Source organism: Dermacentor variabilis, chromosome 1 (genome assembly GCF_050947875.1).
Source record: "Dermacentor variabilis isolate Ectoservices chromosome 1, ASM5094787v1, whole genome shotgun sequence".
NCBI classification, from domain to species: Eukaryota; Metazoa; Arthropoda; class Arachnida; order Ixodida; family Ixodidae; genus Dermacentor; species Dermacentor variabilis.
Genome location: NC_134568.1, coordinates 91,146,408 through 91,172,664, shown reverse-complemented (window position 1 = coordinate 91,172,664; position 26,257 = coordinate 91,146,408). Strand labels below are relative to the sequence as shown.

Here is a 26,257-nt window from a genome sequence, read left to right as displayed (position 1 = left end):
AAACTGAATAGCGATAGTAATTCTGAAAAGTTATTTTGAAGTTCATGGTACTGAAATAATTTTACATTCAAACTGTAAGCAGTCAGCAGGGCATTTCTGAAAAGTTTGTTAATCTGGTGTTCATAGTAGTAATGTTTCACTGTATCTTGCCAGATCTGTAAAAAAAAAAAAAAAAGTACTTTGTCGTGAATGTACCCAATGCTATAATCCATCTGAAGCACATGTGTGAACATGAAAATAGCACAAGTTCAGCTAAAGAAGGAAATTCACTTTATGTAGGTATAATTACAAGTGAATTCTTTTTTCCCAGCCTGTTGAAGAAAGTTTTGCTTATTTTCCTTTAATTTGCTTAACATGCTAATGGGGTTGGCATGTGGCAAAGATGGGCTTCTCTCCATAGCATTACACTGGAGCTATGAAATTTGCATGTTTGTTTGAATTATTAGATTGCTATGCATGTTGATGGAATTCTGCACTACAGGGGCCACGATATTGTGCAGAATATTGCGCCACAATGTAAGGAGACATGGTAATAAGAGTTTTTGTGAACACTTATATCATTGTGCAAACCATGTTTCACTTTCTATACTTTTTTTGTGGTTACCAGCAATAAAGCTACAAAAAAAAAACTGAAGCAGTTTCTTTTCTTCAAGTTAACTGCTTCGCCCACACACTGCACTTAAGCTGCAAATGGCCCTTGCCAAATGATCCTTGCAAAGAACAATGAACCAGAACAAATAATGTGATACATGTTGTATTAACCAGAAACAATGGTAAAGCTAGTGCTGCCACATTGTTGCTGAAAGTTATGTTGAAATTCCTTGACTGGGTTTACTTCACGAGAATGCATGTGGCAGCAGAACGTTCATTCTTTTTGCAGCTTGTCTAGAGAGAGAAAATGAAGAAACATTCGAAACTTCGTCATCTGCTATGGGCAGATGGATGACAAACCTTGCCAAAGCCATATTCAAACAATCCAAAAGAGTAATAAACAAAGACTCATTGTGTGAAACATGTTTAATTGCATGAGCCGATAAGAACACTAGTAAAATGCTAATGTTCTCTGATGAAAAGAGATTAGCTCTATAGTAATCTCCTCAAATGGTCTACATGGCCACACTAGTTCATGTCATAATGTATGTGAGCACGACACATACATTATGTGGCATGCATGAATCAAATGGATTAGTGCAGCAGTACTGTAAAGCCTTCTCTGTTGTGAGCAGCTAAGGCTTCATGAAGCATGCACACGTTAACAATTTTTCTTTACAGTGAGAAAGCATTTGTAGTGCTTTGGTGCATTTTTTGCACAAGTTCCTCAAATAAAAGCCAATAATGGCACCTAAGTAAGTGCAACAAGTGATGGCAAGAAAAGCATGCAGGATGGGGAGCAAGAGGCACAAAACTTGGCAGCCTTGCAGTGAGCAACTTCAAAATGTGAATGCAGTGGTATACAGCATTTGCCCAACTTCCCGAAGTTTACACAGAACCACAGGCAATTATGTACACTACAGGCCAGCTTAACAGAGCTCAGCGAGAAAGCATCACATTCATTTGCAGCCCACCACCCCATACATTTGGTTGCAACAGTTAATAAAAAAAAAGTTCAAGCATACAACACACCACTTGCTTGGTCATAGCACAAAGAAGAGAGATGCTCCACAGTCTGTGGCTCTCACTTTCCAAGTGAAACAGTTGTATTTCAATACAAACAGCAGCCATAATGTCTGCAGCTGTGTTCACCACCGGCAACAAATGTGAAGGGATTCCCAGAACTTTGGCGTCCCAGCTTACATGGCTTTTTGTCACAAATAAGGGAGGCATAAATACAGTACTTTGCATACACACAATTTTTTACACCAACAGTTTAGAATAAACACAGTTTCTGCACTTTATGCACATTGCAATGACAGTTACTGGGGGAGTAGAAGGCTTTGTCTATTTCCAAATTTCACTACAAGATCACATTTTTCAGTCCACATCATTTAATACAACACTTGTCATTGCTGCTTGGCTTATTCATTAAAAAAACAATGACATAGGAGCATAAGCGAGTTGCTGCATGGACATGGACTGGTCTCGCTGCCTGTTGGCAACTAAAGAAAACGGGAAAACTTCATGGGCTTGGGTGCTTCATGTTTCAATAATGCGAAACCATTTTGTGATCTCGACCAAGGCAAGATGAAACTAAATTTTCACATCAACCGTGACCTCGCAAAGTTGCCCTACCACACTAATTATCCACACGCTTTTTTTTTTTTAAGTTGCTGAGAGGTGGTGACGTTAGTCCAATTCATGCAGCAGCTCTCTTATGCTCATATGACAGTGGTGTTCATTTTTTTCCAGACGAACCAACCAAGCAGTGATGCCAAGTGTTACATCAAACAATTCCGATAAAAAAATGCTATTTTGTAGCAAAATCGAGAGCAAACTGAGGGTAAGCACAAAATATTTTTTGAAATTAAACATGCAGATCACTATTTACCATAGTCCATGTACAAGAAGCATGTTTCTCTAGCACTAGTTGCTCAAACAGGGAGGTTTGTCTGCCATTTCTCCATTATCAAGCGGCTTGTCTGGCAGCAGTTCAGAGCTCTCGGCAATACTCAAGAATGTGTTACCATTGCAATTTTCTGGCACACTGAAGAAAAACTCTAGTGCTTCTACATGTGTGAGCTACTTCTTATATTTGGAAGCGAAAGTATACCTGGCCATATTTTCATTGAGTGTATAAGGAAAAGAAAATGTACCTGGTTTTTCCTGTACATGCTGTAATGCAAGAAAAAAGTATTTCAGTAAGACTGTTTTTTATCTCAACTAGAGCTTGAGAAGTGCTTGGAGGAAAAGCAGCATATGCTTCCTTCAAGCACTGTGAAAAGAGAAAAATTTGCAAGCTTAATAGCAATTACATTTTACAGTGACAGCACAGTGAAGCTGACCTGAAAAGTGGGAGGCACATGTTACACTGTTTGACAAAGTGTTCAATAAAGGTTCGGAAGCAGCAGTTTTGTATGTCACATTCATAGGCAACATCAAGAATGAGAGTGCCACAGTTTTTGAATTTTTCTGTTACTGCATAAAAACAATTTTTTAGGGTTCTATGAAACAGCAATTTTATAGTTTATCACTACAGACAATGTTTTTGCATATAATGCAGCATTATAACCTGTAGAAAGCTAATTGGAGTTTCCAAATACATAAGTTGCAAGGAAAAATAATAAATAGATAAACATGTGAGAATCCGACATTCTTATGGCTGTTTGAAAAAAAAAAAAATATAAATATCGACATATCTATAAAAAAAACATGTAAAAAGAAATTCAGAGTAAATACATTTCACAGATAAATGGATAAAAAGAACACTTTTCACAAAAGAGTCTGCACAGAACTGTTCTTTCAGTACGAAACACAAAAAGGTTAGTCTTTTCCGTGGCCGTGCCATGCGGTGAAGCAGTTCCTCTACTTTGTAGGTTAAAGGTAGACTGCATTTCTGATTGTAAACATTTGTTTTATGATAGACTTTGCTCCAGACAGTAGATCTTACATTACTGCCACTTGTACACCTTCCTGGGTTAGTATTGATGATCTGGTACTGGTTTTAGAGCAGAAAGGTCATCATAAATCTTCTCTGTTGGGGCTTAGCAGGAGCTCAACTCAGAACAACTAGCTGAAGTTGGGGCTTTCTGAAACTGCAGATATACTAACCATCAAGAAAATGCCCAGTTCTGCATGTAGGACGTGTGGCAGACCTTTCAAAATGTGCTCGAGAGGAATAAACCAGTTCGGTTCGAAACCTAAACTTACTGGCAGACAGCTGCTGACATTTACTTCGAATTATTGCCCTTCAGCAATGTGAGATCGTTAATCTGACTATGTATTGTCATTCCAAGACTTGCTGCTTGATCTGCTGATGCTCTGATCACTAAAATTTCAACACTGGAAGACCATAATCAAAACCTGCATGCATTTTTTTTTTTTGGAAGTGGCAAAGGGCAAAATTTTGCCAAACAGCTCTAAAAGCTGTGCCAAAAATCACAGTTCTACCACAAAAACAAAAAATCCAACATTCTTAAAGCCCTTTTCCTAGACTACTTAATGAATATTGCTATGTATCTCAGAAACTATTTCAACACGCTGAAATTAGTGGACGAAATCATCAATCACTGGTCATAGATTCGAATAGGTGGGGTAACGAAAGAGCTGAGTAAACCCAAAAACATATATGGATGGTAAAATACTGTTGAAATTTGCTGCAGCTAAAAAAATCGAACATCAGTGAGCAAGTAATATCTCTGGTTCTAGACCGACATAGCAGCTTCACAGGTCTGTGCAATGCCACTGGGCTTCACACAGTTTTACATCATAGCTAATATGAATGTCCAAAATGGTCAACCACTAAAATAATTTCTTTGCTACTCATTCTTAATGTTTATGCAACAGACGCTAAAACAAGTGGCTTATTGTTCAGCTATTTTGTACAGAACTAGCTCTCCAAAATGCCAAATATGGATAGTTAGTGCTGCAGTGTCTCTACTAGTGCAGAAAGTACACCAAAATTGAGGAGACTGCATTTGTCATTGTCTGTAGAGTAGAGTAGGTTGTGCATAGTGAGGAAGTTTAAAAACATTTCCATGTACTTTAAAAACATTCATACACATTGTACACTGTTTTTGAATCCTCACTTCATAGGCACCAACAGCATTGCAGTAGCGAGTATTAAAAACTGCTTGTCATGCCATACAGTCATTCATGGCAATAATTGTGCAGGCCTAGCCATTAGTGCTAAAGCAGGTGCAACTGCTTTAAAACACAACTGCAAAAATACAGCTCCCTGAGAGCTAAAACAGGAAAAAAAATACTTAAATGGTCTGTAGTCTTAAATACACAATTAGTTTAAAAATATACAATACTAAAAAACATATGCAGGTGTGGCACAAAAAAACTACTTTTTAGCAACTCAAGAGAGCATGCATCAATGCCTGTCAGTACCTATGAAACATGACCACATAGTAGTACACAGCACAAGTGGCCAGTCAATGTTTGGTTGAGCCTTGTAGCTAACTTCAACTGTTGGCATGCAATTTAAAATCACCAAGGTGCCTAGTATTAAAGTCAGAATCTTTCAACCTATTCAAAGTCTCTGAATGCACAGGCCCACACAATGGTTTTTGGGCACCTCCAAAGATTTGGTTTCACCAGTAGTGCGCCTCATGCTGTGGAAGTCTTACAACACCGACTCCACCTCCAAGACGCCTGTAGTTCATACTTCCGCAGAGTTTCCACTGGTTCTGTTCAGGGTCATACACCTCAATTGTCTTCAGGTATGTGGTGCCATCGAATCCACCGACAGCGTAAAGAAGTCCATTCACTACTGCCAGTCCAACCTGTAAAAGTACCACATTCCATGGTGTAGAGACTGTATAGTTTTTACGGCTCCTAGAGTCCCTGAACAATAACAGTAGTGCACAGAAGTCAGTACCAGAACTGTGAACAAAACACTTAGTGTTGCCATAAACAAGAGGCTGTCCATAAAAGTAAATGCAGAGAGGCACATCTTGTAAGATCTCGCAATGTATCAAAGTGCACAGGCTGAGAAAGTGCTAGGGTGGGTGCCACTATCACGGTCTTTCCATCCAACACAGTATTTCAGCCGATTTGAAAACATCACAGTTTTGAGGATGCCTCTAGCATTCCACAAGTGGTAGAAAGTGCTAATCTGCATGCACTCATGCAATTTATGACAGGGATCATGGGATTGTGGGGCTCTTGGTACAATAAAGTTTATCCTCACAAACAACCTTCTGCAACTATGCAGGCTAAGCTATAGAACCGAAGCACACGTGTGAAACAGCTGTTGAATACAGTCCCGAGTTTGATTGCAGCTCTTAAGGTAATAAATATAAAATGTCATTTAATATACCGTATTTACTCGATTCTAAGCACCCCCCTTTTTTTCACGATCGCGATGCCCAAAGTGAGGGGGGGTGCTTACATTTGAAAAATCTAGGATGACCCCCCCCTCCCTCTTTTCGCTGCGACATCACGGCGAGACAGGTGCGAGAAATAACATTTTATTTTGCAAACATTCAAAAGAAAAATCGGTGCACACAGTGAACCCACTGCTTGTGTCGGATGCTCAGTTACTATCACTGCCACTCGAGTTCGTCGCACCGCTTGAACCGCCGCTCTCGGTATTCCCATAGCAGGTCATCTTCCGTTCCGTTGAAGTGGTTTGTGATCGAGCAGTTCTTAAATGATTTGACTCCAACGTCCACTTGGACCCGCTTCCAAGTGGACGAAATCCACTTTGCGATGGTTGATGGGTACGTTTTCTGCAGCTTTCGCCGTACAGCCGTACAGTCCAGCTGTACAGCGTACTCGCGCCGCGGACGCCGTGCCACCTCGGGACTCCGACAGCTCCGGCTCGATGACAAGAGTGAGCAAGCGCACTTGTCGGCCTTGGCTACGCGCGCTTCCTAACAAATAGGGGGGTGCTTAGATTCGCATGCAAACTTTTTTCCCAATTTTTTCGCGAAAATTGAGGGGGGGTGCTTAGAATCGCGAAAATACAGTACTTGTATTTGTTTAAAAATTATATGCTAGTGTTCACGTTTGTTTTTGATGAAAATACAATGATGCTAAAATAACTTGCGCATCCATCCAAAAATGAGAATCTCGATGAGTATGGCAGTATCACTTCCTCCTGCCTAACCATGATTTTGCCATTGCTCTCTGGGTGTGCATTACACTCACAACAAATTAATGGGACAACAGGCCTTTGCTCTCTTCCATCCAGCCTATACCATGAACTTTTGAGTGATAAGCCACTTTTGAAGAACACATTGCAACATCCAATGTCACTAAACCTAGTGACACTTGTCGCTATGAAAACACATGTAATAGCATTATGTAGTACACCACACTTTGTCTTTAATTTTATTTTGCTGGGTAAAATATGAAACAAATGAAACTATTGCAGAAGTTTTGCCAGAAGCTTTGATGCCCACCGGGGTAACTTAGTGGCTATGGTGTCGTGCTGCTGAGGTCAGGGGTTTGAGCATGGCCGCGGCAGCCACGTATCAATGAGGACGAATTGCAAACACTTGTGAGCTTAGATTTAGGTGCACATTAAAAAACCCTACTATGACATGCTTCACAATAATATTGTGGTTTTGGCATGGAAAATCTCAGAAAAGCTTTAATATTGGGCCACAGTGACGCGGAGAAACCAAAACTAAAAGTGACATCAGGCAGATACTGACTACTTGGTGCTCTAACACAAGTGCAGAGCCTTCGTTCCCATAGCCTTACCTAAACACAGAAAGTTGTCCAGCAATTTTTTTTTTTTTTGACGGTATGGGTAGCGCTGCCATGAGAATTTGAATGTTTAAAATTGGCACACACTCTCTGCACAAGAGTCGTCTGCTAAGCTTGCTGTCTGCAGCACAGTGCAGCTGCAATAAACCTTTTTGATAAATCTGTTCGATTGCCATGCTGAGCACATGATGGGTGCTCGGTGAAAACAATTTTTCTTAGAGCACAGTAAACTTCTAAATGAGCGAGAGAGGTGGCTGAAGATACAAACGCCGTAATTTTTTTGCAAGCATATGCCTATAAAAATATTCCAATGTATAAAACATTTAACACCTTACATCAAGAGCAAGGAGCACGCTACGAGAACTGACCATCTGATAGGTAATCTAACTAATCTAGCTCAAAAAACACATTAACACATTTCCCCAACCCTTCCCAAAAATTATTTGATTGGATAATTTATTTAAGCAAATCTCCTGATACACCATAAAAACTGAAGTCATTCTTGTGATCCAATAGAGTATATTCATCTTAGCAACGCTAGTGTGTGAATGTCTCTTCTCGCTACAGGTCACTGTACTTGCAGCAACACGTTTGACAGATAACATGTTGGAAGGCGTTCCCTTATCATTATGTGACCTATCATACAATGACTTCAGGTAGTAGCGCCATAGTCAGTGCATAAGCTAGCAGAAACATGGTCTACACACTGCTGTATACAGCCAAACTAATCTCAACCAACATCTGAAATTACTGACCCCAGAGCGCCGTGAAGTCATGGCCACTATTGGTTGCCACTGGTTTAACTGTGGATTGTAGCGTTCTGCGCTGCTGAGCTCTGTAGTGTCATCACGACCTCCAACAGCATAGATCATGTTGCTGTAAACAGCTGAGCCCAGATGCTTGCGCCTAGTGCCCATGGATGCCACAGAACTCCAGCGGTTGGTTCGTGGGTCATATCGCTCCACTGAAAAAGAAAGGGCAAAATCCAAAATAGAAAAATGCAGAGAAACATTACTGGCTTTCTACTGACATAGCAGTAGCAGACCTGCAAACCTTAATATTTAAAAAATACCACTGGCAAAGCCAAAAAATAATAAAATTTGCTGAGAAGTACTTAAAATTGTTTTCTTGATAAGACATACATTGTTTATTAGAAAAGAAATTAGCTGCACCACAGAAAAACAGAAATGTCTATGATGTCTACTCATGAAATATTCATGCACTGGCAGCCAAAACACCTGCTGTTTTACTGGGGTGCTGCTGCGAGTAGGTCCGTATAATTGAACGGGTCCCAAAAGTGAGGCTCTGAAAAATCACTCGGTGACTGAAACTGGTTTTAACAGTCACTCGGTGACTGTTGAAACCAGTTTTGCCCTAAACAGGCTGCGAATGAAAAATCGTCAAATTACTGGCATCAATACAACAATCGCAACCTATAGAAATCGAGCATATTATGATAAAATCGTAAACAGAAGCCTGCACAACTAAATTTCATTGTTTAAAGGCAAGTTTACTAGCTCCCAGCTTTAAAGGGCCCCTCGCCAGGTCTGGCCATTTTGAGCTGACAAGTGCAGAGCATACAATGTGCAATAACGATCGTGTGTGCAAAGTATTACATCGCTACGTGCCGCGGAAAGATCTGAAATTTTAAACTGGATGCCATTTGCCCTTCTCCTCACGGTCGCCACGCTCCAAGCCGGAGGGTGATGTACACCTGCTAGTGCGCCTATGTACATGTGTCTGTGCTGTGACGTCCTTCATGGTGACACATCACTCCGAGAATTATTCAAGAAAACATCTGTTATTTGTGCAATATGCTGCTTGAATAGATAAATTAAAGCTTAGAGAAATAATAAAACACACAAACCGAATGTCTGCGTGTATCTTTTTTACTTTGCACTGCAGCAAGATAGATGTACTTCCGTTTTGTCTGCTTGTTCCCGTATCGTGCAGTCATGCGCGCAGGCACCAAAACTATGTCATTTTCTACCGTGTACCAGCGCACGATTATGCTCTGTGATCCGCTTGCGTCTGCCTCAGTATTCGTGTAGCATTGACTTATACCGTTAGTTAGGTGCTCTCATGCACAGCACGCAAAATTGTGCGCTGCAGGAAACAAGACAATCACAACAGCTCGCATGCGACGCCATCAGCGGAAGTGCGCCGTGCTGCAAAAAAGCGAGGAGAAAAAAAAAAAAAAAAAAAAAAAACTGAAGGTGGGGCTTGTGATGTATAAGCCACGTGATCCTCGGGCTCCGGTATGGGTGAATGTAGGGAAGGAATTTCGATTGCGGAGGCTAGCCGGGGCAAGCGGAGAGAGCGTCTAGGCTTGCGGTGTAGCTTGCCTGATGAAATCATGGGTTTGCGGCACTGAAATATTTCTATCTCGGCTATTAATAAGCCGATTTGAAAAATTTTTGCGGTAGAACGCTCTCTAGAAGACACGTAATAACTTCCAGTATATAACCGAAGTTTGCTGCATGGCCCGGTGAGGGGCCCTTTAACACAAAATTGCTATTAAGTGTCAAATTCCATTCAGCTTTATAGGAGCTCACTGATGCCTGTATGTGCTCTCAATTTACCCTAATAAATTTCACAGTCCTGTATTGCCAGCACTATGATGGTTCATGTGCAACACACAAACTTGTGCTCACGGTGCGGAGTTATCTAGTGGGCTTCACTGGTGAACGTGGCCAGGACACGTGTTCTTTTCAAACTTTGTGCAATGAACCACTCTTATAGCCATGGCTGATGAGTAAAAAATGTGAGCTGTGGCTGGTCCATAAAAAAAAAAAAAGGAAAACCATGAACATTTCTGGATAACATCAAACACATGGTCTCAGTCGCCATTTTAAATTTTGACAAAATTAATGCATATTGCATACACTGAACCCACAAACACAATTCTGAACTTAATGTAAAGGAAAAGAATTTATTTACTTATTAAGTAAACATGCTACCAAAGGTATTCTTCAGCAAGTTTTTATGATTTCTCAATTTCGGGCCTTTACATTAAAAGAGAACTAGGTACATGGTCTCAGTGTGGAATCTGCAATCATCTTTATTTAACAATCTACAAATGCAATTATAAAAGGAAAATTGTAAATATACCGCATGACACATAGTAACATTAATTTAGGAATTTATTTCTCAAGCAGCTTTAAAGTGTGAATAATGAAATTTGGGTGGAAATTTATTTACGTGTCTATACCATATTCAGTCCGACTTTCATGGCTCTGGCAAAGATCTTTCTATATTTAAATTCCACTCAAAGGTGTAATTTCGAAGGTGCCCCAGAGAGCCACTCGTACTTTTCTTTAATAAATCACCTTCCTTTAATGCCGGAGAAAAAATTTGGTAGAGTCGTCATTGCTAATATGAAAAATCCAAACTTCGTCAACTTTTCTTCACATGCTCCAATCATGGGTGGTTTCAAATTGTATTCAAAGAAAGCGGAGATTATTTTTAGCACTTTCTTAAGTTCTGATGGAAATTGAGTCACTGTCCTCAAACTTAAGTTCTCTGCATAGATTTTCTTCAGTTGCTCAGTAGGCATCAGTGCCGCTGTCTGGGTGAAAACAAATGCTTCTTTTGAAGTTCGCAACTCACTCTGTGTACATGCTACACAAAAACCCAAGTAGAATATTTGTAATGAGATGGTGATACTGACCCATCTGAATGGACTGCCTCTAATGGTACCCTAGCGTGGTGCATAACCATTTGCACACCTTGTAATGTATAATACTTGATAGCTTATTAGTCAGAGTAAATTAAACTGGTGACATTTCCATGCTTGGTATTTCCCTGAGCAACTGATTGTATATCTGTTTTGGGTGGACCTTCATCTGACCTGATCTGTGCAAGATCCCTGTGGTAATAATAAACTTTTCATTTTCACAATGTATAAGAAAATTAAAGGTGCCCTTTTTTGAGGGAAAATGGCTTTCAAAATCTGACATATTCACTAACCTACTTAGGTCTAAGTGGAACTTTCAAATAGAAGGACATCTTACCATGGTCATGAAAACTGACCTGGAAGCATTATGGTTTCTTGCTTGAAAACCCCTGAAGAAATGAAGTTCTAAATTAATGCTATCATATGCAGTGTGGTCTATTTGTGGGAAATTCTTTCTGGGAAATTGTATCCATAAACATATAATAACCATTTAAATTCCACATTACTCCTGTTTTGATTGGAAAAAAAGATAGCGCTCAGAGACTGTATAGAAAATGGAAAAATTGCTTAATTTGCTGAAGAGGGCCTCTGGCATCAACAGGCGCTAGATTTTCTTGTAGGCGAGCAAAAAAAAATTTTTTTTGTAAGGCCAAGTTCAGTTTCGTGTTCCAAGGTTCAAAATATGCAACAGCTGTAAACTTTATCAGAATTGAAGATGGTTACCTGTACAGCTTGTTCAATCTTATCTGAAGATGTCTTCATGCCTTTACAATTTCTTTTTAATAAATAAATGAATGACAAGAAATCTTACGGTAACTCAGTTTTTCATTTCAGGCAAAATAGAATCGTTAATACGGACATGCTATTGCCTCATTAAAGCAATGGCCACAGACTACCCTGCTTTACCTGCAACCTACTTATGAACGAATTCCCCTGCTCTTGCATTTTAACTGTGTGCAGTGGAATCTCGATGAACGAAAATCGCTTAAACGAAACTGCCTCTTAAACGGAACACCATCCTCATGGTCGGTTGGCTTTGTATTAATGTAATTCTATTCAGCTTTGTCTCTCAGTAAATGAAACTCCTGATAAATGGAACCAATTTCCCCGGTCCCTTGAGGTTCCTTAAAGAGAGTCCACTGTAGCTCATGCCGTGGCAACTAGTGCATGCCCAGATCCTCTGCAAGCTAACAAGAGGTTACGGTCTATTCCCGATCTCAAGTTTTCACTCTACGCCAATGACATCACTCTTTGGACAACTGGTGGCTCCGATGGAGAGATTCAAGACACTACAGGCCGCAGCAGACGCCGTCGTGGCTCATGCCGGGGCTATGAATCTCACATGCTCCCCTAAAAAATCCGAGCTACTTCTTCTGCCATCCCACCGGGGGGCCGGAAAACACATGTCTAGTATACAGGTCATCCTAAACCACATCCCCGTTACTAGAGTGGACAGGCTCCGGGTGCTCGGGTTACACATTCAAAGCAACCGGCTCAACACATATACCCTACATACACTCCACACCACAGTCGATCACACCCTGCGCCTTCTAGGGCGAGTCTCCAATAAACATGGCGGACCAAAGGAGGCCGAACTTCTCCGCTTGATCCAGGCCTTCGTTATCAGTAGGATTACATTCGCAACACCATATCTACATTTCCTTAAATCAGAATCAGATGAGATCGACACTCTTTTATGCAAAATATATAAATTCGCTCTGGGGGTCCCCATACGTACCTCCACTGAAAGGCTAATGCTTACTGGAACTTTCAACACACTTACTGAACTCACAGAAGCCCACCTCACATCCCAATATAGCAGACTTTCTAACACCGCAACAGGTTGCCACATTCTACAAACTCTTTCTATCACTCCGGCACCCATCGTCAAGACTAAATACACCATTCCACATCACATACACGAAAACCTCTGCATCCCCACACTTCCTAAAAACATGCACCCTGTGCACCACAAACAGCGAAGGAGGCAGCGAGCAAAGGCTCTCCAAAAACAATTCTCCACCTCTCTATTTTGATGCCGCCGAATATGGGAACAGAAATTACGCAATATCAGTCATTAACTCTCACGGCCAGGTCGCTGCGGCCGCCTCCATTCCTGGCTCTTCCTCGGAGGAGGCGGAGGAAGCAGCCATAGCCCTGGCCCTCACAATACCAAATTCATCAGTTATCGTTAGCGACTCCAAAGCAGCCATACATAACTTCGGAGCGGGTAGGGTCTCTAAGCCAGCCATTTCTCTCCTCTTGGCCCATCCTTTCCATCAAACTGTGGCATTAATCTGGACTCCCGCGCGTGCGGGCCTTGCCGGAAATGAGGATTTACAGTCTGGGTTCAGGCATCAGATGTGCCTGACCTCGCCACGGAGGAGGTGCCGTTTACAGCGCGGGATTGACTTATCACCTACCACGACATCTGCACGCACTACCGATTAGACCGTTTAACCTTTCCGCCACTCATGGGCAAATCCCCGTGTAGGTGTGAAGTTTTGTGGTGACAGCTGCAGACTCGCACCTTTCCGTCCCCTTACCTCCTCCACCGCGTTCATCCCGCCATTTACCTTTCTCTCTCTTGTAAATTCTGTGTCTCTCCCAAAACAGACTTAAACCACATCATGTGGGGGTGCCCTAAGCACCCCCTTCCCCCTTTCCTCAAGTAATTAGTATCTAGTGAGGAGCAGTGGGAGGCTGCCATGCGCAGCTGCAGGCCCGATCTTCAGGAGGCCATCCTGGAGTGGGCTGAGAGGATAAAGGAGGCCTACTTCAAGTAGTTCCTCCCCCCACCCTCTATTCCATTGCTCCCTTCTCTTTAAAGAGGGATAAATAAAGTTTTTCATCATCATCACCTTTTCAAGTGCATCTTGAAGACAAGGGTCTGCACTCAGCTCTCACACAATCATGGTGGGGATTTTTCAGGAGTCACATTATTACTCATTGTGCAGCAATGGTTAGCTGCTCTTTTTTTTTTCTCCAGCAACTGGAAGTGTACTAGCTTCTAATTTTGTCAGTTATTGTGCACTTCCGGCCAATGTAGCTAGTGGATAGTAACTAGGTCTAGAGCCTATTTCTGTGTTGAGCATAATGCCCCAATTTGAGGATTTCTTATATGTATGATTTACCATTCATATACACCCAAAATGTATATATAAAAGAAACCTGTTCTTAAAGAATAGGTGTTTTCGTCAGCACACATGCAAAAGTATTGCTTGGAAAATTTATTATCAAGAATCAAGAAACAAGATTATGAGCAAAGTAATATGCATGAGCCTCTGAATTCAGCTCCATGCACTGAAATACAGATATTAGCTGATGAGTGTGATTCAGTCTTGGTGACTTGGAAAAGACTTGGACAAGTAGAACTTGTATTTTGCAATACAGTCAAGCTTTGATGTAATGAAGTTGTACTTGCAGCGAGAAACTTTGTTAAATCGTGAATTTCATTAATTCGAGGTTTTAAAGTTTCAGCAGTAAAAAAACAAATTCACAAATTCCCAGAGCATTCTTGGTGGATAGTATCTCGTCAGTAAGCACTTACAAACAAATTGCAAGTTAGAGCCATAGTAGCGCAGTTATGAGTGCAAGTTGTGTGCGGTGCAGATTGCACTGAGAGCAATGCATTGGCATGGCTCACGGCATCTGAGATTTGTATGTGTTGCATTGTGCCAGCGGCATAAACAATTTTTTTTTTTCGATGCCCCGACTGACTGCAGACCCATCATCAGATGGCACCAACAAATTAAAAACAAAAGTGTAAAGGATACGGATATTTGTCCTGAGAAAAAAAGAAGTAAGTTTCGTGAAAGGCCGAGCATTGATGGCAATAGCAAAGACAACTACACGAAGTAAGGTTCACAATTTTGTGTCACGTGTGCTCAGGCAAACATGAACATATCTCACTCGATGACTACGAACTCGCTGTCACAATGCGAGCCCCTCCCCCAGCATGTGTTTGAACACATTTCCACGTGCTCACCCCGTCCCCATTCCCCTTCCACAGAAGGAATCATCAGCTCTTGTATTTCTCCAAGCACTCCGAGATGCCCCGCGTACCACAGCCTCCGCCAGTTGTTTACCAATGCAACAAATGGCACCAGCAGTGTTTCCTTTATACCGTGTCGCGGTGCGCATGCTTTCACAACGTTTTTGCAGCTCAAATTTTTCATGCAGTAAGCCGACAATTTGTTTTTTGCTAGATTTACTAGTCATACAGGCTCGAAGTACATGCTTGAAATGGCTGAAAACTTGGTTAAATCAAGATCGTGTCACAAAATTACTTCGTTAAATTGTGTAAAAAATATGTAATTTACTATGGAACTAAGATGGGGAATGAAAATTTGTGTGAAGTGATTAGGGTGAGTACAACTCAGGCATGAGAGATGGGGTCAACAATAGAATGTTCTATAAGTGCCAGTAGCGCAGAATTAAAAGTAGTTTTATGGGCATGTATACAGTATGCAATCATAAGAACACATCACACAAACTCATTTTTAAGCCCAATGTGTAATGAACAGTACTAGGTATAAAGTAACACTGCAATATCTTACCCGTGTTGAGTGGAGATGTGCCATCTGAGCCACCCATGGCATAAAGGTAACTGCCCAACACAGCCACAGCCACCCCAAGCCTCTTCGTGCTCATAGGCGCCACTTTGGCCCATCGATTTGTCTGTGGGTCATACCTGTAATCGGATTGCAGTGTCTTCACAGCACAATTTGCCATCATGTATAACAATGAAGCGACGATGAATAAGGCAGCCAATGCTAGCGATATACAGAACAAATAAATTGCCTTGAAGCTGTAATCTCATCAAGCTGAAATAAATGTGACAGCCTTTTCTGCGCCACCATGCACCGTCATACTGATGATGATACTATATGGTTCTACACTTTGAAATTCTAAAAAAAAGAAAAAGCACATTAAATATAACACTGCCATACACTTTTTCCTCTCATTACATGACTCACAGAGTCTTCCAATTCTAGTATGCATCTCAAGTTTATGCGGAATAGCATCAGATACATCAGCATGATGCACTTAGCTGTCGTTTCATTTAGATAATGTGTAAGGAAGAAGAATGCACTAGAAAGTTCCGTCACCATCGCGTGTCTCAGAGCCAGGAGAAGAACGGCACACTAGAAGAAGCACTGCTGCCATCGCGTGTCGCGTGGCCAGTTCGCCGATCCAGCTGAGCTATTGCTGCTGCCGCTGTATTTCTGGCTGTCATTCAACAAGTCCAATAAGCTTTGTCACAAATTCAATGCCAGAACACATACGATCCATATTTAAAGTCAATTACGTGGCACAAATCATATACTTGTTATTCCAGGAACTGCCACACACTTTCTTTTTCAATACTTGTTTTCCCACTGAATTATTTAGCAATGTTTCAATAAAGATGCGCGGCACAGTCACACCAAGTTTTGCCGGGCTATAAGAGGGGCTGCAAAGACATTTCACTGCATGGTGGGTTGGCTTGGTAGAGTTGGGACATCAGAAGCAGAGATACAACGAAGGTACTGAGATGAGCTGGTAGGGCCAAGTGTTATACTGATATGCTAATACGTTAATAATTTCCATACTTGTACAGATAAGCACAGCTCTTCACGAAAGTTTTCTCTTTTGTGCAATACAGGACACATTTATCATTTGTCCACAGTTATAGACTCAGATATATACACTACAAGGCTTGTAGATTGTGTCTGAATGAGTAGCTTTTTGGTGCTGTAGACCTCATTGGTTTTCAAGAGAGAAGTATCTTCCACAGAAAGTAGTTGGTTTGTCCACATTGCAAGAGAAGATAAAAAGTATGCAGGTGCATCATTTTTAGACAGTGAATGAAATGAAATTGACTTCATACTTTCTGCTCAACCCAGCATAGTGCAGGATGTAGAAGTGATAGGTAAGGTAAAGTGCAGTGATCATGGGTTAGTGAGGGCTAGGATTTACCTCAATTTGAAGAGAGAAAGAGCAAAATTGGTCAAGAAAAAACAGGTCAACCTAGAGGCAGTAAGGGTAAAAGCAGACAAATTCAGGCTGGTACTTGCAAACAAATATGCAGCCTTGGAACAGAGAGATGATGATGACATAGAGCTAATGAATGAAACCGTAACTACGCTGGCTTCAGAGGCAGCTATTGAAGTGGGAGGCAAGGCACCAAGGCAACCAGTAGGCAAGCTCTCCCAAGTAACAAAGGACCTAATAAAGAAGCGGCAAAGAATGAAAGTGTCCGACTCATAAGATAAGATAGAATTTGTGGAACTGTCAAAACTGATCAACAAGGCGAAAATAAGTGATATTCGAAACTATAACGTGAGAAAGACTGAAGAAGCCATAAAAAATGGATGCAGCCTGAAATCAGTGAGAAAGAAACTTGGCATTGGACAAACCAAGATGTATGCACTGAAAGATAAGCAGGTTAAGATCATTAGCAATCTCAAAGATAGAGTAAAAGAAGCGGAAGAATTCTATACTGACCTGTACAGTACTCAGAGGAGTCAGGATACCTCCATTAGAAACAGTAATGAACAGGGTACAGAAACTCTTCCTATAACTAGCGATGAGGTCAGAAGAGCCTTGCAAAACATGAAATGAGGAAGAGCGGCAGAAGATGGAATAACAGTTGATTTAATCAAAGATGGAGGAGACATATTGCTTGGAAAACTGGCGGCTCTTTACATGAAGTGTCTATCGACTGCAACGGTCCCAGAAAACTGGAAGAATGCAAACATTATACTAATCCACAAAAAGGGAGACGTTAAAGAATTGAAAAATTATCGGCCCATTAGCTCACCCCCAGCATTATATAAAATATTTACCAAAATAATCTCCAATAGGATAAGGGCAACACTGGACTTTAGTCAACCAAGGGAACAGGCTGGCTTCAGGAAGGAATACTCTACAATGGATCACATCCATGTCATTAATCAGGTTATCGAGAAATCTGCAGAGTACAATAAGCCTGTCTATATGGCTTTCATAGATTACGAAAAGGCATTTGATTCAGTAGAGATACCAACAGTCATAGCGGCATTACATAATCAAGGAGTACAGAACACTTACGTAACTACCTTGGAAAATATCTACAGAGGGTCTACAGCTGCCTTAATTCTACACAAGAAAAGCAGGAAGATACCTATAAAAAAAGGGGTAAGACAGGGAGACACATCTCTCCAATGCAATTTACTGCTTGCTTGGAAGAAGTATTCAAGCTATTAAACTTGGAAGGCTTAGGAGTAAAGATCAATGGCGAATATCTCAGCAACCTTTGGTTTGCCGATGACATTATTCTATTCGGCAACACTACAGACGAGTTGCAACAAATGATTGAGGACCTTAACAGAGTGCGAGAGTGGGGTTGAAGATCAATATGCAGACGACAAAGATAATGATGAATAGATCGGCAAGGGAACAAGCGTTCAGGATCGCCAGTCAGCCTCTAGAGTCAATGAAGGAGTTCATTTACCTGGTCAACTAATCACAGGGAACCCCGATCACGAGAAGGAAATTCACAGAAAAATGGGTTGGATCGCATACGGTAGACATTGTCAGCTCCCGACTGGAAGTTTACCATTATCATTGAAAAAGGAAGGTGCACAATCAGTGCATTTTACTGGCGCTGACATATGGGGCAGAGATTGACAAAGGCATATGAATTGGCATATGGGACTTGGAGATTGACAAAGAAACTTGAGACCAAGTTAAGGACCGCGCAAAGAGTGATGGAACGAAGAATGCTAGGCATAACATTAAGAGACAGAAAGAGAGCGGTTTGGATCAGAGAGCAAATGGGTATAGACGATATTCTAATTGACATCAAGAGAAAAAAATGGAACTGGGCAGGTCATGCAATGTGCCGGTTAGATAACCGTTGGACCATTAGGGTTACAGAATGGATACTAAGAGAAGGGAAACGCAGTCGAGAATGGCAGAACACTAGGTGGAGCGATGAAATTGTTGGAAGAAGCTGCTTGTTGGTAGAAAGAGAAATGTGCTGGCTGCACTGGCGATGGCCGATATCTGAACATTGGCCAGAAAGGGGGGATGGTGCAATGATGAGGGAACAGAATTGGAGACAGCACAAAGTAAGAACAAAAAAGTACAGAGGGTCTATTTCCAATAATTACAGTATTTATAATATTGAATATTAGGGATATTTACTCAGATATTTCACCTACCATGGAAGGAACACACCGGCTAGGGGGCAAGAATAGGGCGAGCAGACAATTAAGAGAGCCCGTTTCAAGAGGCGCAAGCTGATGGGCCATTTTATTTAGCAAGATTCCAGAAATTTTGGGGGCCTTAGCTTTGTTCACGGCCAGTGTCTTGGCATTTTTGAAGTGAACACACATGCTCATCTGCGTCGCCACTCCCTGAGAAGTGTATACCTATGACGGGCACATACAATTTTGGAGCAGAGAGAGAGAAAAACTTTATTAAAGAGAAAATTAACAAACTTGCAAAAAGCTGCCTGAAGCAGCCACATATTTTTCTTTCTTTAAAGAACGACAACTTTATCATTCTCTGGAGAACAACCAACCCTTGCTGTGGCCTGTCACCAGTTATGCACACAAAGTACACCACTGATGAGATCCTCTGTGGATAAGAAATGCTCAGCCCGACGTTTCTGCTTGCAAAAATATGTGCTGCTTGCAACCATATTTGAGGTGTGGACAGAGAAGTGTTTGGCAGTAGAACACCCCCTTCCCTGAATCTAATGTTTAGGACCTCTATGTTTAGGACCACACTCCTTGCACCAAATGGGCACAAGGAGTGCGCCGTTTTCGGAGAGAAAGGTAGGAGAAAGGTGTTGCTCGACGCTTCAACAGGCAGAACATTGTGGCCCCACCCAAAGCGTGCCTCTACCTCATTCCAGGTCATGTTAACCATAACTATTGATGGGGATCAGCTCTAAAAATTACAAGGACAAAGAAAGAGGGGATCAGCGCATGCTTGAAACTTGCGGGCATTACTACGCTCTACCTGACCTTCATGTCGAAGAGCTTCTCATTTCTGGTACTTAACCATACCGTTGACCACACCACGCTGCATGGAAGAAAGGGATTCCGAAAATATTGTGACCTGCCCGTCTATAAGCCCCTCCCCCCCTCCCTTTTTTTTCTTCTTTCCCTTGTCTCTGACTCTCATTGAGTAAATAAACTTGAGGAGCGCTTGCGATTGGGCTGGTTCGTACACGTTAAGAATGAAAACAGCACAAAAAAATGGGACAACAAAAAGAAACACAGAAGTAATGCCAATTTACACCCAGCAAAATATATTAAGGGCAGAAGATGGGGCAGAAGACGGGGCGGTGAGTGTGGCATTTGGTTTTCATGAAGGAAAAGCTACAAATGTGCGAATATGTACAGCCATGACATACAGTTGCTGTCGTAGTACAGTCGAACCCGGCTATATCGAACTCGCAAAAAAACGCCTATCAGTTCAATATAGAGCATAATTCGATATAAGCCTGCTAAATAATTGGATGTCATAAAAGCACATACCATTTATAAAATCACTTTATTGATTAAACTAGCTTAGTTTCGCAAGAAATAGTCCTGCATTTTCTTCTGCTTTGGCAATTTCGCTGCCTGCGACGCACGCACTTTTCCACATTAAGAAGTCGGAGCAGCTGAGGCCGCAACTTTCCGCATTCGCGCAGAAGCACCGGACTAGTGCGAGCGCACCAATCCTTCGGAGGATGTGGGCCAAGGACCGTCGTTGCTTTCCTCATTGTGCCCACTTTCACTTGTGCTCAGTACGATGTTGGCAATGTAGTCTTCGTTTTCGGGCTCTCCCGTGGTCGCGACACATCATTTGCGCTCACTAACTCATCCACCATTGATTCGTCAACAGCTTCCGGAAATTCTGACAGTTCGCTCCAAACTTCGGCAACACTGGCAACGGCTTCGTCGCATTCATCAGAATTTACGGTCATCACCGAGCACGCGGAAGTCGGCACGGCTGAAGCAATTTCAGATTAACCACTCGTACACGGCCGTGCGTACGGGTCGGGCGCCACGGGTACCGGGTCGCGAGTTTGGACGCTTTAGCCCTAATCTCCCCCTTATTCTTCAAGATCGTGCCGAGAGTGCTCCTCGGAATCTTGTGCTCCGCTGGGACATCCGACTTCTCACCGCGTTCGACACGATTTATGATTGTGATCTTCACGACGAAAGGCAAATTCTTCCGCTTCATCACGGCAACACTGCAGGAGAAGGCCTACAAGGCGCACACAAAAACAGTGAGACAAGTCGCACCCTCGCCATCTTGCATGACGAGGGCACAAGAGCATCTGATTGGCTGTCTGAGCAAGCGCTGTGGGCGGGCCAGGATCATTTTTTGCAGGGGGGGGGGGGGTGCCGACGGCTCGTCCGAGGTAAAGCCCCTGCATCCACGCGCCACCGCCGCTTTCTTAAGTAGCGCCAACCTTTGTTGTACACCGACTTTTCTCCTCACACCAAATCCGGTTCCGGTATTTCCGGTTTAAAAATTTCCGGTTCCGGCGTTTCCGCTTCCTGGAGTTGCGCTGCGGGAATTTCCGCTTTGACTGCTGTTAGACGATGGTGAGACGCCCGCGCGTGCTTAGTTGAGCTGTGGCAGTCGCCATAAGAAGAATGCAAAGGGGACAAGCTGTTGTATTCCGCTGAAGTAGTAGTTGGCGGTCAGTGTTTTCCAAATGCACAAAAAACGGCAGTGGTCTCCAAGCGCCCAGGCACTACATTCCACTGTACGTTGTCGCTCGTGCCACAACCGGTCGCAGGTTGACGCGAAGCAGCGAACACAAGCAGATCGCTGGTTACAATAGGCGGTGGTTCTTGGATGGAATCGCATTCACAGTTTCAACCGCAGCTGGTGCAATTAAAGCCTCTCCAGCGACGTGAAAGTAAACAACGCTAAAGAACAAAACGTCACTTCCACTCGGAACAGGAAGCTGCAGCTACGTAAGTTCCGCTTGACACCGGAAGCTAAGGGGGTGAGTGGGAGAGGAGCGCGGAGGAGGAGGGCAGGTTGGCGGTACTTAACCTGGTCGGCGGAAATGTGTATGGAGGGGCTTTAGTCCGAGGCAGCGCGGTCGGGCGCGGTCACGTAGGGAGAGCGGTTGGATGGAGCCGCGCAGCCGAGTTTTCTCGTCCACGCGAGGGAAAGCCAACTTCAGGGGGCAATTTCCGCCGCTTGACGTTCGATATATCGGGTGTCACTGCTATTTTTGTTCGATGTAAGCGTAATTTTTGCGATATATACTCATTGTAACTATATCGTGTCCAGAAATTGTTCGATATATAGAATAATTCGATGTAAACGGGTTCGATATACTCGGGTTCGACTGTAGTACGCAACGACGCCGGCAGCGCGAGCCCTCAGCAGCAGGTCACGTTCATCAGTGCTTAAATCGCTGAAGTCGAGCCCATCATCGCGAGCCAGTGTGTCATTGTCAGGGTCGTCCATTGCAACGAGCGTCGAAGTTGGCGTCATAAAATAAAGAACTAGCTTATCGTCGCGCGCTTTCCCTTTCGCTAGCCACCATAGTTCCGCTTTCGTGCTGCTGTCGGCTTTGTCTTGGCTCTGTTTCTGGCCATGCATTTGCATTTTGCGCAGAAAAGCCGTAACGCCGTCTGCGAGCGCCGTTTTACTCACCGACGGCGCAACGTCACTATGAGACCATGACGTCACCACTCCTCGATCGGAGGGCGGGCGAGTTGAACTGCGCTAGAGGTATGCGGATACTTCAGAACACATTTTCTCTTAAAATAAGCCTCTTCTTCGCATGAAACAAGCGTTTCGAGATTTCTGGGATAGTATTTCAACAGTCCACGTTGACTTAATATTAACCTTTAGTGTCCCTTTAAGGGCCGCTGCGCCTTTCAACCCAGTGAATGTTGAAGAGTGAGACAGTGACTGATGGAGAAGAGTTTTAAAGGGACACTAAAGGTTACCAGAAAGTCAAGTTAAAGTGGTAGAGCAATGTTCTAGAACGTCTAAGGCGTCAATATAATCGCGAACAGAGCTTTAGTAACCGAGAAATTGAGGTAAATGCATGACACGATTTGAGACCCCACAGCGACATTCCGGTACTAGCCCGATGACAAAAGCACTCCTCATAATTTGTGTTACTAATACTCAACTACTCGTATTGAAAATATCATTTCATTCGATTATAAGACGGAAGAAAATGCTACTTGTCTACATCTATTCGATTCTAAGAAAAAAATAACATTTTGACGTTACCCTTCTGTAGTATGGGTGTTCGAAAGGCTTCGTTTTCGCTCGACTCTGCGCCGCGCACGCTTTGAGTTTCAGTAGTTTCGTTATTGCGTCGTGCTGTGCGGGTTCTGCTGGCTCGCGAAACGTTCATTTCGAACAAGCAGTGAGAATGCCACGTCCATGTGATGTCGTGGGAAGCCCTCGTTGCTTTCCCGCTCCGGAGAGCCGGTGTCGAGGCCGCCGTCGTAGTACGCAACGACGCCGGCAGCGCGAGCCCTCAGCAGCAGGTCGCGCTCGTCAGTGCTCAAATCGCTGAAGTTGAGCCCACCATCGCGAGCCAATCTGTCGTTGTCAGGGTCCATTGCGACGAGCGTCGAAGTTTGCGTCACAGAATGAAGTACCAGCTTATGGTCGCGCGTTTCTCCTTCTGCTAGCCACCATACTCCCGCTTTCGCTCTGCTGTCGGCTCTGTCTTGGCTCTGTTTCTGGCCGCGCGTTTGCGTTTTGCGCAGAAAAGCCGTAGCGCCGTCTGCGGACGCCGTTCTGCTCACCGATGGCGCAACGTCACTATGAGACCATGATGTCAGTACTCCTCGATCGGAGGGCGGGCGATTTGAACTGCGCTGGAGGTACGCGGATGCTTCAGAACGCATTTTCTCTTAAAATAAGTCTCTCCTTGGTACGAAACATGCGTTTCGAGGTTTCTGGGATGGTATTTCAACACTCCACGTTCACTTAATAGTAACCTTTAGTGTCCCTTTAAGGAAGGTGGTGAAAAATTGGAGACATAAGAAGAGTGCCTCATCACTGCCTGATCGCTCGACACCAGACGGACATGGCTAGTCGCTTAGCTGCGGTTCACCTAACCCGTTGTAATACGTGCTCCTTGCTGCTGAGAGCCAATCCTAACAAATCGTCTCTGCAGTCTTCAGAACAGCCAGGTGTCAGCAGATAGAACACTTTCAAATCTCTCGGAGCTGCTAGCCCTTATTTTACCAAATAATGTAAGGTATGTAGCTGGGGCTAAACTGCTCACTAGAATATCTGGTTGGAAAACAACATTTATCTGGGCTGCAACAGGTCTCTTTTTGCTTTTTGCCTTTCTTTCCAGAACCTTTGTTTGTCGTTGCTTTTTCTGTGTCAAGTTCTGATTGAAGGAAATGCCAGTCCTTCTTTCATTCACAAAAAACAGATAGATGGCAGATTTTTATAGACCATTTGCAAAAATTTAAGTTTGCTGCCTTGCCAGGCTGTTTGGCTTTTTATTCATTTTGTTTATTTCATACATACTGCCAATCCCAATGGAGATTCTAGCTCTTCCCCACAGGCTCTATTCCTCTCTTTAAGTGTCGTCTTTGAAGGGAAAGGAGTGCGAGCTCACAGGCTTTAGAATTTCTGGCAAAATTTGTTATCCTCACGGTTCCCGACCCCACACCTACCGTAGTTGCCAAAAGGGAATACAGTTGAACCAACTTATAACGATAACAGTTTTAACAATATATCAGTTATAACAATGAGAAGCTGCTGCACCGTCAAATTTTGCACGTTTTCCATGGCGAAATAACCCACTTACTACAATGCCCACATGCGGGATTATCGGTTATAACGATGAAGTCTGCCTGCTGGGTGTCCGTGCTGAAAGGTAATGAAATGTGAAATCCTTCAAAAGAAAAAAAGAGAAATTCGAGCTGCTGCATGATCACCCGCCACCCTAACAGCCTTCTCCGCATCTCCAGCTTCACGCGCCTCTCTCCTGTCGCCCTTCCACCCCTCCGAACATTAATGGGCTGCGCCAATAGCTCTACGCTGCACCACCCTCCGAAACACGAATGGACCGCGCTAACTGCACTCCTCCCAGATTGCTCATGAGCCCCTTATTCTGCACACCTCTGCCAACGGTTCAAGTCACTTATGCTCCTCTTTGTTGGTACTGGCCTTCTAGCCATGTGGTTTCTCAGCCTTGTTTGACTAGCCGCTGAAACGGAAGATGGCCGATCCGCCCACTGATCATCAGCAATGTACAACGTTGCCGGTGAAAAAGTGCACTGCTATAGATTTGTAAACGAAGTGCTTCTAACCGATGAGGCAATCGTCGCGAATGCGCTTGCATCAGATAGTGACAGTGACAGCAACAACGGCAGTGATGACGCGGTAGGGCAGGCTGCCTCAATGTTGTCCTCGCAGGAGGCCCTGCAGATGATTCAGTATTTCCAGGGCTTTGTTTTGGTGAGAGACCTTCCTCTGCACTATGTGGATCATCTGGTTGCCTTGGAGAAGGATGTCGGCAAGCTTAGTGTAAAGCAAGCAAAGCTGACGGACATACGATTTTCTCGTGCAAGCTAGTGAGAAGTAAATGGCGAGATGCTTGTGGTGATCTTGCTCCAGTGTTTCTTCCGGATTTCTAAAGCTGAGAGGCTGCCATGGCAACCTTATCACATTTTTTAAAAGGCCCCTTTTGTGGTCACCAAAGCGATGCCTCGGTGAAACTCACATGTCACTTGCCACCCGTTACCCAGCTTTGCAGTTGTTATAGCAGTGCCATTCTTGAACGCCGACAGCAGTGGCTTGTTACACACGATCCAAGCATGCAGGAAGCAGAGTTAAGCAGTCAAATGAGTCAACGCAATCAGCAGCCGGATAGAGGAAGGTGGTGGGGAGGAGCACTGGCCTCCCCACCATTACAGTTTTTTCAGAACAGCTCTGTCATCCCCCTATGTTGATTTTTTTAGTGCCACCCAGTCATAAAAATGGAATTTTCGTGGTACTTGGATATTGTCATAAGTGGGTTCAACAGTATAATGTTGCCATTCAAGAGCCTTTGCTGCCACTGAAACTAGATCGAGTAGTGGGGTTGGGAGTGGTAAAGACAAAGCTGTTCAACTGTAAGAGTACGCTGTTCAGCTGATTTGTGAACAAGATATTGGGGTTGAAAAATACATCTCGCGGATACATAGAATGTATCCGCAAAAGGTGGGTGATGATGGGTTACTTTGTTCACTATATGTTTGTAAATGCTGCTGCTTATAGAAATGCTTTGAAAAACAAACA

The 26,257-nt window shown here is 43.2% G+C and overlaps 1 protein-coding gene across 1 annotated transcript in view; it reads right to left on the bottom strand.

Moving 5' to 3' along the window:
* Nucleotides 1–999: 999 nt before the first annotated feature.
* dbo (Kelch-like protein diablo) overlaps nucleotides 1,000–26,257 on the bottom strand; it is a 49,647-nt gene continuing 24,389 nt past the window's right edge. The window contains exons 7-9 of the mRNA XM_075691146.1: nucleotides 15,553–15,686; nucleotides 8,073–8,281; nucleotides 1,000–5,384 (exon numbers count right to left, since the gene is read on the bottom strand). Coding sequence (XP_075547261.1) covers nucleotides 5,193–5,384; nucleotides 8,073–8,281; nucleotides 15,553–15,686 — 535 coding nt within the window. The 3' untranslated portion in view covers nucleotides 1,000–5,192. The remainder of the gene's footprint in view (nucleotides 5,385–8,072; nucleotides 8,282–15,552; nucleotides 15,687–26,257) is intronic.